Genomic DNA, 17,689 nt, shown 5'->3' with positions numbered 1-17,689 from the left:
GGTGCAGATGTCATTTGGTAACGATCGATCGTTTTGATTGCTACGTCATTGATAAAGTCCCTCGTGCACACGCAGGTCATGTGCTGGGAGAACTAATTTCGAGAGAAAATATTTAACTTTTGTGACTTAATTAAACAGACTGCTGATGAAGACAAAGCAGACAGAGAGACAGACAGAAAGAGGGGGGTGCCTGTAATTAATGAGATTAATTTTTTTTAATAACCGCTGCAGAAGACAATCCTAGAGGAAACACTGAATGTGTTAACACAAGTCAATAAACTGTGATCGCTCATGCTTTCTTTTTCTGCTATTTCAATCTCTTATTTACATATACTGGTAGCTTTCATATGAAAACAACACAATATTTGATGTCGAAATTCAAGCCTTTTGTGCATAACCTCATCGGACCGTTGGTGATGCTTTGTCTCTAGGTGGTGTTGGCCGGCTCTGAGTCCACTGTGCTGCTGAAAGACCTTTCCTCTCAGACTCTGTACCATGTGTCCATATTCCCTGTGTATGAAGACAATGTTGGCCTGGCACTACGAGGAACTGTCACAACATGTAAGACTGACATCACTGTTATTCATTTTGTGTTCAGGGATTTATTTATTTGTTCATCATTGAAATTTGTCAGGTTTTTGTATATTCACAGTATAACTTACAGTATCTCAGTCAATAGGGAATTAGAAGTAACACGTTTTTGCCCGTTAATGGGCTGGTTTGTGAAACCATATTTATATACTAGTAACCACCTCTGCAGTTTCTCTACTCATCCTCTCTTTTGTCTTCTTTCCTCTGTCTCTTCCCGCCCATCTCAGTGCCCCTGGGCATGCCTGTCAATCTGGAGGTGACTCCTTCCTCTTACAGCACGCTGCGAGTGAGTTGGGGTGCAGCACCCGGTGCAACACAGTACATGATCCTGTACTCAGCACTCAACCATGGGGAGCCGGATGACGCTAAGGAGGTGAGAACTAGATATGTCTTATATTTACAAATAAATATAAGCAAAGATAAAAGTTAGAAATAATCAGATTAATCTGGAGATGCATGAACAAACTTCCAACTCCACTTTTGCATTTCGTTTTTTTGTTGCTGCAGGAGAAGTTCAGTGCAGAACAGACAGTGGTGGAGTTGGCAGGGCTGCTGCCCTCAACAGACTACTCTGTCACTCTTTATGCCCTCTATGATGAGGATCCAAGTGATCCTGTTACTGCTGTTGCCACCACACGTAAGACACATTTATAATGCCCTCTCCCTTCCAGATAAACATTTCAAGTGACTATTTAATAATTATTCATTGCCTGTATTTTCTTCTTCCCTCCTGTTATCATGGGTTTTTCTACCGTCTTTTCCACAGTCCCTCTCCCACAGCCCACTAGCGTTCAGTTCCCGATGGTCACCCATAGTATGATGAGGGTGAGCTGGGTGCCTGGCACTGTGGACGTACCTGGCCACAGAATCACCTACAGCACAAACCATGGCAGTGACGTCAAGCAGGTGAGAAATAACAAACGGCTCGACATGTATTAATTGTTTTCTGTGGCTTTGTATAGGACAAGTTATTTTTCAGTAGTCTATGATTTCAGCCAATCAGTGCAAAGCAACACAAATCCTTGCAGGCAGTCTCATGATCTCATGAAAGGCTTTGGATGAAAAGATAAAGCGGTTTGACTTTAAAGAAATCTGTACACTAACGATGGATCTAAAATGAGCTGATTCAAATGTGTATCAGGGTGATGATTTCGTTACAGATAAATTTCTTTAGTGATTTTATTATAAATGGAGTAAGGCTTTCTCAGCCTTTATGAGGGGATTTTGAAATGAGGGGGCAGAAACAGAAAGAGTGACACTCCATACATTCCATGTCCATGGGTATCTGTCTCCCTGTGGGATCAACACACATCTTACAGGCTCTTTAATGTCAGTCATTTAATGTTTTAAAACCTTCACTGATAGATAGAGGTTAGACTTGTTTCCTTACGATAAAGATAGTTAGATGCTCTCCTTTTTGTTTTAATGTACTAACAAGTTGTGTTGACATGGAGCTTTTTATTCGCTAATATACTGAATGAGTGAATAAGTACTATAGTGAATAAACCCAGAGGGATCAAGTGTTGAAAACAATTATTCGTATGAAAATGTATGAATTGTGTGCATAAAATAATTAACTGAACAAATGAATTAATAATGATTGCTAAACTAAGCTGGTTTAGGAATCATTTGAAGTAAGGCCTCTGGAATGAATACAATGCAGCTATTTATTGTGACAACAGCAAATAATACCACAGATTAATAACTGGTGTCAAAGAAGTCATGAAAACAAGCGAGTCACTGCATGTTAGAAAGAGTTCAAAACACAATCCTGACTTAAAAACATTCATGGAGTTACAGCAATAGGATTTGCATTATGTCCAATTTATTCACACGGGTTTGAGTGACAGATTTTCACTCAGTTGTAGGTAGAATACAACAGAGGAACATCCTCTAGTTTTACCTGATTCATGATCTGGATTCATATGATAACTTTATCTGATGCCCACTCCACACCCTTTGTTCTGAACTAAAGAGCTCTATGTTGAAAGTCTTGTGCATGCAACCTGATTGAGTTAGCAGCTAAAAATGTACTGCCCTTGTAGTTTATTTATCTGTTAGTATGGTTTATAAATCTATTTGCACATTTTTTCACATCAAAAATTATAATAGTGTTGCTATTGTAGAAACCAATGGTTTTACCGTGTGCTTATTATAGATAAATCTTTTATAGAATTTGTTTATAAATCTCATATTTAATCTCTTTCCAGGTGGAGGTAACAGGACTGAACTCGGTGCTGGTGCAAAACCTGTCCTCTCTTTCCAGATATCTGGTTTCAGTCCAGTCTCACTACCCACAAGGCCTGTCTGCAGCTCTCACCAGCAACATCACAACACGTAAGACACACATATGCACACAATGTTAAGTTAATCATCTTCCTTCCTTTAATGCATCTAAGGAGTTGTCTTTTCTAACAGCACAGCAAAGAGAAGAAACATTAAATTAAATCAAGTCTTTTTTTCTTTCCTTCCACTTTGTTCTTTCCTAGTGAAGGTGCCCTCCCCATCAGACCTCAGGGTGACTAATTTCTCAGGCAGTGATATCACTGTGAGATGGGAGGCTGCAGCTGACGATGTTGTCTCCTACCTTATCAAATGGATCTCTCTCAATAGTGGAGACCTGAGACAGGTGAGGATGAATAAATGGATGGATGGGATGTAAAATGTGTTATTAGAATTCATACATGATGTGTATAAAATGTTGCCCTTTTCCCTTCCTGTCTGTTTATTTTAGCTGAAGGTTAGTGGTGAGAGTGAAGGGGTGATCCTTGAGGGGGTGGAGGACGATAAGGAATACCAGATCTCTCTGTCTGCGCTGTATGGAGACGGAGCTCAGAGTGAAGCTGTGGCCATTCGATACAGCACCTGTGAGTCACACACACACACACCCACACACTGATGACACACTGAAAGAAACTCCTCTGGTTCGCCTGTAAAGACAAAGACAACTAGGTATCATGTAGTTTACGATCTGAGAAATTCTCCATGGGGCGGCGCAGTGGTGCAGTGGCACAGCAAGAAGGTTCCTGGTACTCCGGCTTCCTCCCACAGTCCAAAGACATGCTCGTTAGGTTAATTCTGAATTGCCTTTTAGGTGTGAATGTGAGTGTGAGCGCCTCTTGCCCAATTACAGCTGGATTAAGCAGTATAGATAATAGATAAGAGATACACATACGTTCGTTACCCTTATGTTTAATAACAGTGTCTGGTGCTGGTTGCTGGCATTTGCTGTTATACCTGCTCTGCCCTGTTCAACCTCCCAGAACCTTTAAATTGACTCATAGCGCCACCTGCTGTTGTTGAGTGTGAACGAGGGAAGTACATTTGTGTAGGAAAGGCTAAGAAGAGAATACTTCTTTCTGTGGGACAAAATAGATTGAGGTCTGTATCATGCATGCAGTGCAAAGTGGTGCACGGCCCAACTAGTATCATACCAATGCAGTTCTGACATGTGATTAATAGCTTCAATTATCATCCACCTCAACGTTAACTACCAGGGCAACTGACAACCATCCATCCATTACAGCCAAGCCAAGACCTTTCTTTCATCTTAAGCACACAGAATGTAAATTAACATCAGATCCTGGTCGATACTCTTTGCATGTCAGGAGATGGATGAGGATGAAATAATCAAAGAGGTTACGTTGATATGCATCCGACTTTTAAAGGGCATAGGAGATGACACCCTGATTGGTTTGATTCATCTTATGCCCAAACTAAACCTATAATTAATTGGGAGACTAATAAAACCCCACTCAGCCTTGCGCCTCACTTTGAATACAGTTCAAACACTGCCTCACAAGCAAAAGTGCAGTTGTACACATCCTAAATGCACTTAAGACCATGCACAACCCATGACTTAAGAAGGACCTTGAAACTGAACTGAATGTTCCTTGTCTTATATGTGAATGCTTTTTCTGTTTTTCTCTACAGTGTCGGGAGGAGGCCCATCCAGTGTATCCGTCTCGGAGGAGACTGCAGTCAGCTTTGTTGTCAGCTGGGTACCTCCCAACGCTCATGTCCTCCAGTATCGTGTGTCTTACACGGCACTAACTGGAGCTGAAACTCAGGACAGCACTGTGAGTGGGATGTAATATTTTCTGCTGGATTACCGGTACATTAAATCATTGTGCTTCTCGGAGGTCACAGAAATTCAAAAATCTTGACTTTAACAGGTGGGTTTGTTGTCTACAGGTGGTAGTCCCAGGTGGTGAAAAGAGGGTGCTGCTGGAGTCTTTACAGCCAGACACACGTTACAGCATCCTGGTCACTGCTGAATACCGCAACAGAGAAGGAGGCAGCGGTTCAACTCAGGGCAAAACCAGTGAGTCAAACACTTATAATTATATGTGAAATGAAATGGTTTTGTCCTTGTAGGCCTCAATGTTTTTGTAGAAAAGTAAAGGAACACTGCTTGTCACCTGTTCTGTTTCCATTGAGCGTTTTACAGACTTTATACAGTACATGTAGTTTGCCTCAATAAATGTGTAGATGTGTTTTCTCCTATCACATGTGCAGAGGCAGGGGGACCCCCTTAGCATCAAAGAAAAGATATTTAAGAAAATAATACAATAAAAATTTTATAAAAAAAGTGTATCATTATATATAAAAGTGTATCACATATCTTTAACATAACTTTGGCTTACAGTTTGTTAGTCTTTCGTGGCTCCAGGGGGTCTGTGTGAAATCTGATAAACTGTCTCTCACTGTGTCTCCAGCCAGTCTGCGGGTGAGCAGTGTAAGTGTGGTCAGGTCAGACCACTCCAGCATCTGTGTGTCTTGGAGAGCTGTGTCTGCTGTTGATGGATATCGTATTGTCATCCAGTCTGTCAAAGGTAATCTATAGTTAAATATATTAGGGTACTTGAAGCTGTCTCAGAAACATAAAGCACTGTTAATTTATGCATTGTTGTGTAAATGCGTATGTCTTGTCTGTGTTTGATTTTGTATAGACAAGGAAACAAAAAAGGAAGAAACTGTAGACGAGTCCAGCAGCAGTCACTGTTTCACTGATCTGGAACCAGAGACTCTGTATCGCATCAACGTGCACTCGCTTCTCGGCTCAGAAGAGGGCGCTGCTGTCTCCATTCTCCATCCAACAGGTCTGACCTGATCACTGTTACATCGACAGTGTGTTTGACGATGTATGACAAAGTTTGACATTATGTTAACATACAACAAAAAGATGTTAAGGATAACTAGTGTTCAAAAGTATGTATCCTTATTATGTCCCTGTTTACGCCTTAGGCAGCTTTTTAAAACCACTGCAGGGTGCTGTTATCAAACTATAAAAATTTACCAAAAAATACCCTTTTTCATTTTAAAAAGTTTAAAAACACTTATGAATATCATGGCTCAGGTAAGACAATACTATTTAACAACGACAAATTGCTGGTCTACTACTGAATATTGATGAATGTTAAATTAAATCAACAGCCAAGGAAAACTTTGTATTTCATTTGGAGCATAACATCGACATGCATGCCAATGAGAAAGTTATGGTAAATGGACTGTACTTATATAGCGCTTTTCTAGTCTTTGCGACCACTCAAAGCTGCTTTTACACAACATGTCACATTCACCCATTCACACACTGATGGCAGAGGCTGCTACGTAAAGTGCCCAACTGTCAATCAGATATCACATTCATACCTGTTGGCTATGCCACCGGGAGCAAGTTGGGGTTCAGTGTCTTGCCCAAGGACACTTCGACATGTAGCCTGAGGGAGCTGGGGATCGAACCTCCGACATTCCGATTGAAAGACTACCGACTTTACCACTGAGCCACAGCCGCCCCTGTCACAAACATGGCTCGTAAAAACCTTTGGTAACACTTCATATACAACATTACATATGTCTTTCCACCAAAAGTCATCTAACTACACAACATGATTTATTTTTTGGTCCTTGCTGCATTTTCATTTACAAAAATATTTGCCAATGTTAGAGGGGCTAGAGAGGCATCCAGACTTAATAATAGGGGGCAATGCCACCCCTTTAGAATCATCTTTCAATTTAATTGTAGTAGTTGTGTTTATAGGCTTAGGCACAGAGTAAATGACCTTCAAGCAAAAGTCTGTAATAGTCTTAATGTCATGTATCGTGAATCTATTTATTCATTTCTTTTTCAGCCACGGCTCCAGCCAGAATCCCCATCCATCCCCGGCTGTACCCTATCCACAACGAAGGTAACACATGATCATATTGCGATTATATGCTGTGGTAGAAATGATCACATTTGGTATTTTTGTAATCTCTTGGGGACATTATTAAAGTTAAAACTAAGCGGAGTTGTTACATTTCTCAAAAAGACTCATGCAGGTCCCAAGCAAACTGAGAAGTACATTATTTTTTGTATATTTATTTTATCTTTCAAACATTAACAGAGTGAGAGACTGTGTCACAGTTTTGATGATATGGTTCAAATCACAAATGAAATTAGCTTGTTACAATCAATTTAGAGAACACAAATCAAGCTTCAGTATCTTTTATTGTTACTCTATTATTGATTACAAAATTGATAAATTAGCAATGATATATTCCACTGTTGTTTAATAGTGTTCTAACAGATACTCCGTTTGCCCCTCCTATGGTGGCTGAGCCTATGGCCCACTGATGAAAGCCTTTGCATTTGCAGTATATAGTAGAATTACGGACTGGGTGTTTGTGGCAACAATCACAAGCGGCACCCAGTTAGTGACGCGTTTTCCATCACCCAGCAGTGGTTGGTCTGCCAGAGAGGGTAGGCGGAGCTAAGCGGCTGCTTTTCCGCTCTCTGCAAGTGTTGTGAGTAAACAGTAATCTACTACAGCTGAACAAACAAAGAACAGATCGATGACTACAGATACAACTTAGAAAAATAAGTGAAAATCCAAAGAAAAAGAAACAGATTTGACGCTCAGATGAAGGCAAACAGTCTAAAAAGGAAAGCGACCGTCAGCCAGGCAAATCAAGAGTTACAACCGGAGCCAACCGTGGATGTCTGGTTAAATTGTGTCCTCCCACAATTAATGTATATCGCCTTTAGATGGCGCCCAAGTGAACGACACTGAGGTCTTCGAGAGTGTCAGTTCTATAATCATATCTAATATATTTTATAGAACTGGAAATTTTGATTGGACCTGGATTTCCTTGTGCGACTAGGGCAATCTTTTCTGGAAATTCCTTCAACTGATGGTTTCTGTCTTGCTAATAATTATCTTATTTCCTTTTGTGTTGCAGTCTGCCCTGAAGTCACCATCAGAAACAGCATTGTTAGAGGTGAAGCTCTCAACACACATATCTGCAAACTCTTACATTCCTGGAACATTAAATATTTAAAACGATAAGAAACTGTTCTGAAGTTTTATTTAGGATTTTATTTCTGCCTTGTGTTTGTTGTGTAGGATTTAACATGATGGAAGCTTTTGGTCTGACTCAGAGGGCTCACTCTTCTGTGGAGGGCGTGGCAGCCGAGCCTTTTGTGTTCAACACCCTCCCCACCTACACACTGTACAGAGACGTCCAACTGACACAGAGCACCAAGTGAGATCAGCTCTTTTACTGCTTTTACTTCACCCCTTCTTCTTTTCATAATTTAGCAAAGATCTCTACACCAATATCCACACATGCAGCCCCACATAAATTGTAAGAAATGTGTACATCCAAATAAATGTTAACTTACCTAACAGCTGTTAATAATGGTATACGGCAAGTTAACCTGCACTTATGTAAATAAAATGGCAAATGTACATAGATTTCTATCCACAGTGCGGCTTTGTGCTGTCATTGTGCAGCAATTGCAAGCATGATTTTACTATGTTGAATCTAAACTCTGATTGTTTCTTCAAAGATAAGGAATAAAGTAGGTCTCCTTTAACTTTGTTTCTCTCTGTCCTTCCAGGTTTATCCATCCTGCAGGCTTCTCTCCTGAACACACCATCAGCATCGCCTTCCGCATGTTGCAGGATACACCCAGGGAGCCCTTCGCCCTCTGGCAGCTCACTGACAATGACTTCCAGCCAATGATGGGAGTAGTTCTCGACCGTGAGTAACGTCTCTAGTCTTGTTGTCTTTCCCTCCTTTTTAGACATGAAATCTTATTTTATCAACAGGGCCTGTAGATACTAGTGAGGAGTCACATACTTTATTATTTTAAAATCTTCTTAGAGCCTCGCCTTTTTGTTCAAGCAATGTTTTCTAATTCTAGTTACATTTAATTTCAATTTAAACTTAAATTTTGAGTATTTGCTGCTGTTCTTTATCTTCTCTCTCTGTCTGTGAATAAAATTGCTATTGCAGAGTTACAAGTCGATCACTTAGTCCCCCTCTCCTCACCCCATTCTTGTGCTTTTCACAGCTACGACTAAGCACCTGGTGTACTTCAGTCTGGACTACAGGGGAGAAGTGCAGAAACTAAGTTTCGACCAGCCTCAGGTCCACAGATTGTTCTATGGCAGTTTTCACAAGGTGAGAAAAGGCCAACAAAAGCATCACTGCCATGTAGCTAAAAATTAAACATTGTGATCAATGTTTTCAAGAAATAATATTAAATGTCAGTCTTTTAATATATCCTCCTTGTCACTATGTGTGAAAGAAATATCAAGACTTTTCATTATAGAGCAGGATAGAAAGGTGAAAAGGGTGGTTTGAAATAGAAACAGTGTTTAGTATAATCCCAGGGCTGTTGCAGCTGTCACAATATAGTAAGAAAAATACACATAATAACTGACAGCACTGTGGAGAAGGTATATAGGTAGGGTATTTAAATGTTTAACATGCCATGAAATACTTTACTATGTATGACAAACAATCAGTCATTCTCAGCATACTTTAATCACAGTAATTCAGGGCCGTTATACATAAATAACATAAGCAAAGTAAAATTACATAACATTTACTCCTACTGACAAAATAAAAACTTTAAGAACATTTTTTTTTCCTTAAATATTTTTTAAGGGAAACCTATAGAGGGCAGCGCAGTGGTCAGCTCTGTCGCCTCACAGCTAGAAGGTTCCTAGTTCTAATCCCGGGTCGGACGTAGAGGGCCTCTCTGTGTGGAGTTTGCATGTTCTCCCCATGCATGCAAGGGGTCCCTCAGGGTACTCCGGCTTCCTCCCACAGTCCAAAGTAATGCTCATTAGTTTAATTGGTGACTCTAAAAATTGGCTTTAGGTGTGAGAGCGAGCGTAAAAGGTTGTCTGTCTCAGTGTGTCAGCCATGTGATTGACTGACGACTAGTCCAGGGTGTACCCCGCCTCTTGCCCAATGGCAGCTAGGATAGGCTCCAGCCCCCCTGCGACCCTGAACAGGATAAACAGTATAGATAATGGATGGATGGAAAGCTAAAGTGAGTGGTAAGGAGTGGCTTGTCAAGGTCTTATATGTGTGTATACAGAAGCAAAGATGGATACATACACCTGAGACATGTTGGCTAATGACTGTACAAAATATTATTGGTTGTATTTAATAATTTGGAGCAAACGTGAGTAGCCTAGTTTTACCGAAATTCAAAAGTAGACAAAAGTAGACATTTGAACAACATATCACTAAGAAAACGGAACGGAAAAAGAATGTTAAGAGCATTTGCATAGAGCATGCAAATGATTTATCGTTTAAGAGCTTCTCTTAATGATTGCTCCCACACTTCACCGTAAGTATTAGTGAGTGATTTGATGAATGTGACATATTCTTGACACTTCTTTTAAACTTAAAAAAATACAAAGTTATCTGCTATTTCATGACACTTTTTATCGGTTGTGGTTCAGCTTGATCAGTCCTCTCTTCTCTGCTTGGTAGATCCACCTGTCTGTCAGCCAGGTGAGTGTGTCTCTGTCTGTGGACTGTCAGCGTGTGGGTGAGAGGCCTGCCCGCCCTCTTGGCAACCTACCGACCGATGGCTTTGAGATGCTGGGAAAACTGGTGAAGACCAGGGGACCCAACAGTGGATCTGCACCGGTACTTTTACTGTATTCTACACTTTTTATCCAGTTCCAGTATGTCCTGTCAATACAAACATACACAACCAGTCAAAAGTTTGGACACATTTTCTCATACAAGTGAATAGGAAAGTGTGTCCAAACTATTGACTGGTCGTGTACCTTAAAAACGGTTAGTGTCCTCTACTGTCCTGTGCTCAACCTGTTCCCTGTGTTCAACATGGTTTCCAGTTCCAACTGCAGTCCTTTGAGATAGTCTGTAACACCACCTGGGCTTCAGAGGACACCTGCTGTGATCTGCCTGGAGTGGTCAGTCTTTTACTATTTACATTTATCCTTATACAACTCAATTTATAGACATACTGTGAGTTTGTACTTTAACCAATATATATTTTAAGAGCTGCTTGGAGCCTACTTGAAGGTTATCACTGCAGAGCTTTAGTGTCAGATACTATTTGGGAGTACAGTGAGTTTACTGATGGCTTCAATGACTGATTTAAATTGATAATTGTAAATGTGTGTCTGTGTTCGTCAGAGAGATGAGGAGAGCTGTCCTGCCCCAGCGTACACCTGCACCTGTACCTCTGACATCCCTGGAGCGCCCGGTGCCCCTGGACCAACTGTATGTCACCATGAAACCTCAGTTAGACTTTAAGTTCCAGCTGACTCATTATTTGCACGGTCTTGCAGTTTCATCACATGTTGCTATTTAACCCTTTCCTTTCTCCCAGGGAAAACCAGGTCCTCGTGGTGATAAAGGTGAAAAGGGAGATCAAGGGCATAAGGTGAGATGAAAATGTGTATTCAGCTAATCAGTTCAATTTAAGTTCAAGTCCCTTTTATATATGGAAAAAAAGAGCACTGCAGGGAATTGGCTCTTTTGTATTTGCACATCAAACAAGGCTGTGTTTATCCAAGTTTATGTTTTTTTGCCAGGACTTCGAACCCAGAAACACGGGTCATTAAACTTCATGAAGCATCAGAACACAATGTGAATTTTTGTACTTACGTCACAGGCCATCACAACCACTCTAACAGGGGAACAAAATCTCAAACCTAGTCCTATTAGTCTAATTTTGACAAATGTAGTGTAGCTTGTATGCATGTCAGAGTCAAAGCTTGCACTTAAAAATTCTTCTGTCTCCAATCCACAAAATGTAAAATATACACAACATTGGCAGAGCATTAACACGTTACTGTGCATGCTTTATTTAGGGGCGTGCATTAAAGCATCAAATTGATGGTTTCAAGTTAGTTTGTCTGTGTTCCAGGGGGAGGTGGGTCCTCCAGGAAAGCCTGGACTTGAGGGAGGTCTTGGACCCCTGGGCAGCACAGGGCCCAGAGGAATAGCCGTGTCCGGCAAAGCGGTAACCTTCTTAAAAATATGTAATGTGTAGTGCTTGTAGCCATGGTACTTACGCTGCTAAGCTGTGTCAAAGTGTTTTTCTCACCTATCAAGATTTAAATACGCTTGTGCTTTGTTTTCATCTTTGACTTTTTAGGGTCCACCTGGTGCAAGAGGGGAAAAGGGAGTTGCTGGGCGACCAGGAGTCCAGGTGAGTCTAACCTGGAAAAGTCATAAAAACACAGACAGAATAAAACACATTTAATTCTTCTTACTTGAATTGTTGTCCAACCAATTTATCTGTCTCTTATCTGTCGCTCCTCCTTTCCCTTTGTCTTCCTGTGAAGGGTTCACCAGGACCTCCAGGTCCAAAAGGGGAAGAAGGGATTCCAGGCCCCAAGGTGAGATGTAACTGTTCTTCATAAAGTTGAGCAAAGCAGGGACCATATATCCCTGATTATTTGTCCTAATCTCTGTGCTCTGTGTTTCACAGGGCATTAGGGGGATCGAAGGTAACATTGGTGGACCTGGCCTCACTGGACCCAGGGTAGGTAGACTTATTTTACGGCCACTATGATTGGAAGTGGATCAATTTTGGCTTCAGTGCCACCCATAGGTCCATATTTGAACTAATTATGCCGTGGATATTTGTTTAGCTAATCCTTATTTGTTGTGACCTTTGATTTTTTTTCTTGTGTCACCAACAGCAGACACACTCAAACACTCAATCACAATAATTATACAGAGTATGGACACATATTTGTTTTCTACAGTAAGATACAGATGAGATGAAATTAAGGCAGATTTCAAAAATTCACATTATAACCTTAATTTTAAGTCTGTTTTATGATCTACATTTGAAATAGCTTTTAAAGCAAAACAAATTTTACAGTTTGCAAAAAGATTCTCTTTTCTGACCTGCAGAGTTTCATTGTACCGTACTGTATGCATAGATGCAAATTGAATCATTTCCTGGGGGCTACACAACTTAGCTCCAACCCCTCAGACACCATGACTATGTAAATGCATATCAGCCAAACAAAGGCTATGAGATACTACACAAAATATCATATGAAAGTATTTTAACTTTTCTCAAATATTGTGACTTTGACCGATAGATACAGGTATTATGAGAGACGGAGGGGGAATTATACCTTGTGTGGTTATTAGAGCCAGTCAGAGCACACAGCAGTTGACTGATGCACTTTAAATCACAGTGTGAATCATCAGAGTGTGCTGAGAACTACAAAACAGTGTATCATAGGAACAAACGTTTAGCTCACAGTTAAAACTCTGCCTTGTTTATCTCCACATATAGTCACTTCACAGTATGATTTCCCTGTTGGTGCATTATTGTCATTGGAGCACAGAAATCAGCATCTATGACCGAACATCTATCCAGCTGTTTTTTTTAACACATTCATCTATTTGTGTTGTACAGGGTTTCCAGGGTATGCCAGGACACCCAGGGCCTATAGGGGATAGAGGCCCCTTAGGACCTGTGGGTCCCACGGTAAGAACACAGGGACAATTAGTTTCATATCTTTCATCACATAAGCTGAGTTTCCAAACACCTCTCCAACACAAGAGTCCAACACAAGCGCCATGGCAACTTATCTCAGATATGTGCTCAGTTATTTGATACATTTACAATTAACAACACTAAACATTGACGCTAAACATTTCAAAAGTTATTCATGTTTATACTCATATATCTTTTGCTTCACAGGGTTTGCCAGGAAATAAAGGGGAACAAGGAGAGAAGGTGGGTTATAGCTTTGGAATCATTTTCATAGTATAAAACTGAGATCATTCTGTGGGCCATATCTTTCTGCTGTGTGTATGCTGGTGTGATGTCAAAATAAGACATAGGCTCTGATATAGCTTTTAGTTGGTGAATGTGCTGATGTTTTACAGGGAGAACCTCAGTCTATGGCCATGATCTACCAACTGGTGACACAGGCCTGTGAGCAACTAGTGCATAGTAAGTATTCTGATAAGCATAAAAAACATGTAACAAAGATATATTTATGTGTAATCACTCATTCTAACCTAATGAAGATCCAGATTACTTTATCCAGTTGTTGTGTGTGTTTTCAGAGGAGGTGTTAAAGCTTGACAATTTCATTAACGAGATTAGTCGAAAGCCAACTCCCGTTGAGGAGCCAGTGGGGCCCCCTGGGGAACCTGGTATCCCGGGGCCAAAGGGCCCACCAGGGGCCAGGGGCACTCAGGGAAATGTTGGCTCAAGGGGGAGACTTGGCAGAGCTGGATACCCAGGAGAACAGGGTAAGACTCCCGTAGATGGTTTGTTGAAATGAAAAGAATCTTAGCAAATTGTTGTGTTTGTCAAGCAGCTGCTGCATAAAAGTCTGATCAATAACTTGTGAACTTCTAATCGATAATATTACAAGCTTTTGATAATACTGATTTGTTTCTTTCTTCGCTACAGGAAGAAGAGGTTTGCCAGGGCAGAAAGGGGATGCAGGGACCAATGTCCAGGGGCCCACAGGGGTCAAAGGATTCGCAGGTACCTCTCTATGAGTCACTTCTTTGATATAATACTGTAATATAGAACATAAGTTGCCAATTATCAGACAGCAGTCCTTTTGCTGATGTCCCGTTATGATGCATGTCTGTTGTGCATTATGTCTGCAGGTCTTCCAGGTGAGTCCAAGCTGGGAATCCCAGGATCCAAAGGAGATGATGGTAAGCAAGGACCCCCAGGGATCCCCGGACCTCCTGGTCAGCCAGGCGAGATCGGACCACCGGGTGCGTGCGACAGCAGTGGAGGCTGCCGAGGAGCTCGCCAGCAAACAGGTTAGCTACTAGGAAACGTCCAAAAACTCAAATGACACACAGCAGCATGAGCATTCTTTGAATTTGCTTTTGTGTTCAACTTTTAACTTTAAGTCCACTATTCCCTCTAGTCTTAGCTCTTTTTTGGTTTCCACCAACTCCTGAGATAAATATCTGTCTCTTTAGCAGCTAAATGCTCCACAGTGTCAACCAGCTAGTTGCTAACTATAGCCCCTTTTACATTGCCAGTTCAAGGCAGGACTGTTGTGCCTCTGTTGCGCCTCGTCATAATAGTAAAATGCATGGAGGCGAGTCATTCCGCTGCTTAGGTGATAGCAGAGGTGTAACAGGGGCGAAACGGTGTGAGTGTAAATGACAGAGCCAGCTTCCACAATGCTAGAACAGCTTGTAAACACACACACTGGGTGTCTTTAGGTCGGTGGTGTTCAGTCCAATGTAAAATAGCAAAGGCAGCATAACGGCAAAGCTTCATTACGGCACTGTGGTGGAATTGCAATATAAAAAAGGGCTTTTGTCCGTCTCCTGTTCAGTGCTTAGGAGGTACAGTGCTGTAAAGTGGGTTTGTAGTAGTTTTTAGCTGAAATAGCTACTCTCTGCTACTCAACTGCAAACTCAGATGATAGATCCTGGATACCCATTTTTACTTTACTGAAGTAATCTGATTATGTATTAATTATCTATCTATATACGTTTTTTTAATGCAGTTAAAAAACAAGTTATTGGTATAACTCTGCTTGCTGGAAGGCAGCAAAAACCTATTTTTCTGTAGTTAAATAATTAAACTAAATTGCCCCTTGTGTCATTAATTGATCATCTCAAAAATGTGAAAGGAGTCTTACGTGTTCTCTTGTTTTTGTGTCTTCTCTTTTCACTCAGAAGATCCTTATTATGGTTACCAGCCTTGAGTGGATATTAAGAAGCAGAAAGCAACAGTCAGGTATACTGACGGACATCTGTTTCACATGACTATGGTTCCTTTGGAGCTGAATGGAGATTAAAAAGCTCCACTGAAGAGGTTTGGTGTGTTGAACTTGCCACTGACTGAAGGTGAAGCTGCACAGGCTTCATCATGTGTGAGAAAAAGAAAAACTACAGAGGAAGGATCTCTCTCTGTCCTCTTGTTCTGTCATAAAATATGGCTACGACACAATGTAAGGATAAGTAGGAAACTTTGTTTTGATGGACAGATAGCATAATAAAGAAAAATATTCTCCCATTGGGATCAGTCAAGTGCTGTCTTATACACCATATTCGCACTGAAACCTTTTGTACTATGTTTATGTATTCATGCACTGTATCAATGCTAAGTAGTTTAGCCACCTGTGGTATATTTCTACCTATTTCACTTGCTAACCTTAACTGCCTCAAGGATAATGAAATAGCATAATCCATGGTGTAAAAGTGTCTTTTTTTCCATGGTATAAACGATACTGTGAGAATGTCTGTTGTCATTTGTAAGATCGTTTGTGTATTGTTTTATATTTACTGTATACAGTTATTCATGTATGATATTTTATACTATACCCATTCCTATTGAAAATTCTTGTTTACATTTTCTGATTTCCAGGTTTTGGGTGAGAAAAATTAACATGATGTGTGTGTGTGTGTGTGTGTGTGTGTGTGTGTGTGTGTGTGTGTGTGTGTGTGTGTGTGTATGTGAAATAAAGAGAGAGATGAAGAGTGTTTCAGAAAGGTATACTGTATGCGTATATTTTTTTTTATCTTGTTAATAAACTTTCATTAATATGTGTCAAATGAAGTGTGGTGGGTTTATTTTGACTATCCTGAGATACAGAATAGTTAAGTGTAGTGAAACTCTATGAAACTGTAGCATAATTCTTGCTTGTTGTTGTATGGTCCAGCTCTGCACTCTGCTGGTAGAGGACTGCTGTTACATACAGGTACTAAAATATTCACTTTGCAGTATTTAAACCACTCTGATTTAGATGACGCGAGGTATTTCCTCTAGTCGCAAGTTTAATTACTCATTATGGTAAGGGCATATTTATCTTTTAAATAATCCAACCTTCATTGATTATTAGGACATTATCAAGCTATTTTTCTCAAAGCTTGTCTTATCTGCTGTCATTTTGGCACTCCTCCGCGTCCTATGCCATTTATGTTTTTTCCCTGCTTCTGTGTCTCTTTTTCCACCTCTGGCAGCCACTCTTGATATAAGTTTCCTTTCCTCAAAATCTTAATTTCCCCTTGCCATAAACTCTTCTCTCAAAATACTGCAAATAACATTAAGAATTATTTTGACAGTTTACATTAAAGTCTTTGATTGAGTAGAAAAGGGAAAAAAAATGACATTGTGACAAAAGCCGAAGCTGTATTTGGAAATGGAACCACATTGTATTTAGGACATCTTAAAACTGTTATATTTTGCAACACTATGTTTAATTTTCCTAAACAATTGCTTAAATTACTAATTCATGTAGCAGGGTGTAAAGACATCATTCTGAAAATAAAAACAATGAAATGCAGGCATTTATATTTTATATATATGTGTGTTAAATTATAGACAAACATGTATACTAGCAGCAACATGTTGGTAATAATTCTAGTTTTTATTTGTTTGATATTCAGTGAAAATGTAATGATAATCAATAAGATTGAAGAAAAATTAGTAATTAACCAACAATAATCGATAATCATTATAATGTCATAGTTATTTATCAGGAACTGATGAAGAGATAATTGTTTCTGGTGGTGTCTATTTTGAAGAGCACAAAAGCGGATTTATAAAGTGGCACACTAAATTTCCGGTTTTGTGAGAAATGTTGGTTTATTTTTTCAAAATAAGGGAGATTCATTTCTGCCTTTCCTGGGGACCGTCAATTATAGCCGGTGCCCTCAGGGGTGCTTAGGTCCATGGAAATCATAAAAACAAATAGAATAGTTGTATAGAGCTTCTAGGGACATCGTGTCTGATATCTGAAGTATTTGAAAACACAGTGACTCTAATATTAGGTTTATTTTGAAAATAAAACATAGGAAATTGTGGGACTTTTTT

General features: G+C 40.1%; 1 protein-coding gene across 1 annotated transcript in view; it reads left to right on the top strand.

Annotated features, from left to right (window-relative positions):
• LOC138590248 (solute carrier family 35 member C2-like) overlaps nucleotides 1-16,419 on the top strand; it is a 50,417-nt gene extending 33,998 nt beyond the window's left edge. Inside the window, exons 20-50 of the mRNA XM_069660857.1 lie at nucleotides 432-561; nucleotides 819-964; nucleotides 1,099-1,228; nucleotides 1,358-1,497; nucleotides 2,802-2,928; nucleotides 3,081-3,220; nucleotides 3,326-3,458; nucleotides 4,525-4,670; nucleotides 4,786-4,915; nucleotides 5,310-5,426; nucleotides 5,544-5,693; nucleotides 6,723-6,779; nucleotides 7,813-7,851; nucleotides 7,977-8,115; nucleotides 8,474-8,616; nucleotides 8,930-9,039; nucleotides 10,369-10,527; nucleotides 10,740-10,817; nucleotides 11,044-11,130; nucleotides 11,240-11,293; nucleotides 11,780-11,875; nucleotides 12,011-12,064; nucleotides 12,201-12,254; nucleotides 12,347-12,400; nucleotides 13,295-13,366; nucleotides 13,583-13,618; nucleotides 13,771-13,837; nucleotides 13,954-14,142; nucleotides 14,306-14,383; nucleotides 14,512-14,673; nucleotides 15,550-16,419. Of these exons, the coding sequence (XP_069516958.1) occupies nucleotides 432-561; nucleotides 819-964; nucleotides 1,099-1,228; nucleotides 1,358-1,497; nucleotides 2,802-2,928; nucleotides 3,081-3,220; nucleotides 3,326-3,458; nucleotides 4,525-4,670; nucleotides 4,786-4,915; nucleotides 5,310-5,426; nucleotides 5,544-5,693; nucleotides 6,723-6,779; nucleotides 7,813-7,851; nucleotides 7,977-8,115; nucleotides 8,474-8,616; nucleotides 8,930-9,039; nucleotides 10,369-10,527; nucleotides 10,740-10,817; nucleotides 11,044-11,130; nucleotides 11,240-11,293; nucleotides 11,780-11,875; nucleotides 12,011-12,064; nucleotides 12,201-12,254; nucleotides 12,347-12,400; nucleotides 13,295-13,366; nucleotides 13,583-13,618; nucleotides 13,771-13,837; nucleotides 13,954-14,142; nucleotides 14,306-14,383; nucleotides 14,512-14,673; nucleotides 15,550-15,578 (3,246 nt within the window). The 3' untranslated portion in view covers nucleotides 15,579-16,419. The remainder of the gene's footprint in view (nucleotides 1-431; nucleotides 562-818; nucleotides 965-1,098; nucleotides 1,229-1,357; nucleotides 1,498-2,801; nucleotides 2,929-3,080; nucleotides 3,221-3,325; nucleotides 3,459-4,524; nucleotides 4,671-4,785; nucleotides 4,916-5,309; nucleotides 5,427-5,543; nucleotides 5,694-6,722; nucleotides 6,780-7,812; nucleotides 7,852-7,976; nucleotides 8,116-8,473; nucleotides 8,617-8,929; nucleotides 9,040-10,368; nucleotides 10,528-10,739; nucleotides 10,818-11,043; nucleotides 11,131-11,239; nucleotides 11,294-11,779; nucleotides 11,876-12,010; nucleotides 12,065-12,200; nucleotides 12,255-12,346; nucleotides 12,401-13,294; nucleotides 13,367-13,582; nucleotides 13,619-13,770; nucleotides 13,838-13,953; nucleotides 14,143-14,305; nucleotides 14,384-14,511; nucleotides 14,674-15,549) is intronic.
• The last annotated feature ends 1,270 nt before the right edge of the window (nucleotides 16,420-17,689 follow it).

The sequence above is a fragment of the Semicossyphus pulcher genome, unplaced genomic scaffold (assembly GCF_022749685.1).
Source record: "Semicossyphus pulcher isolate SPU_LCO1_2020_fin unplaced genomic scaffold, fSemPul1.0.p SCAF_13, whole genome shotgun sequence".
Lineage (NCBI taxonomy): Eukaryota > Metazoa > Chordata > Actinopteri > Labriformes > Labridae > Semicossyphus > Semicossyphus pulcher.
Note: the sequence above shows the minus strand (reverse complement) of the source record. Positions and strands in the feature narration are given on the sequence as shown.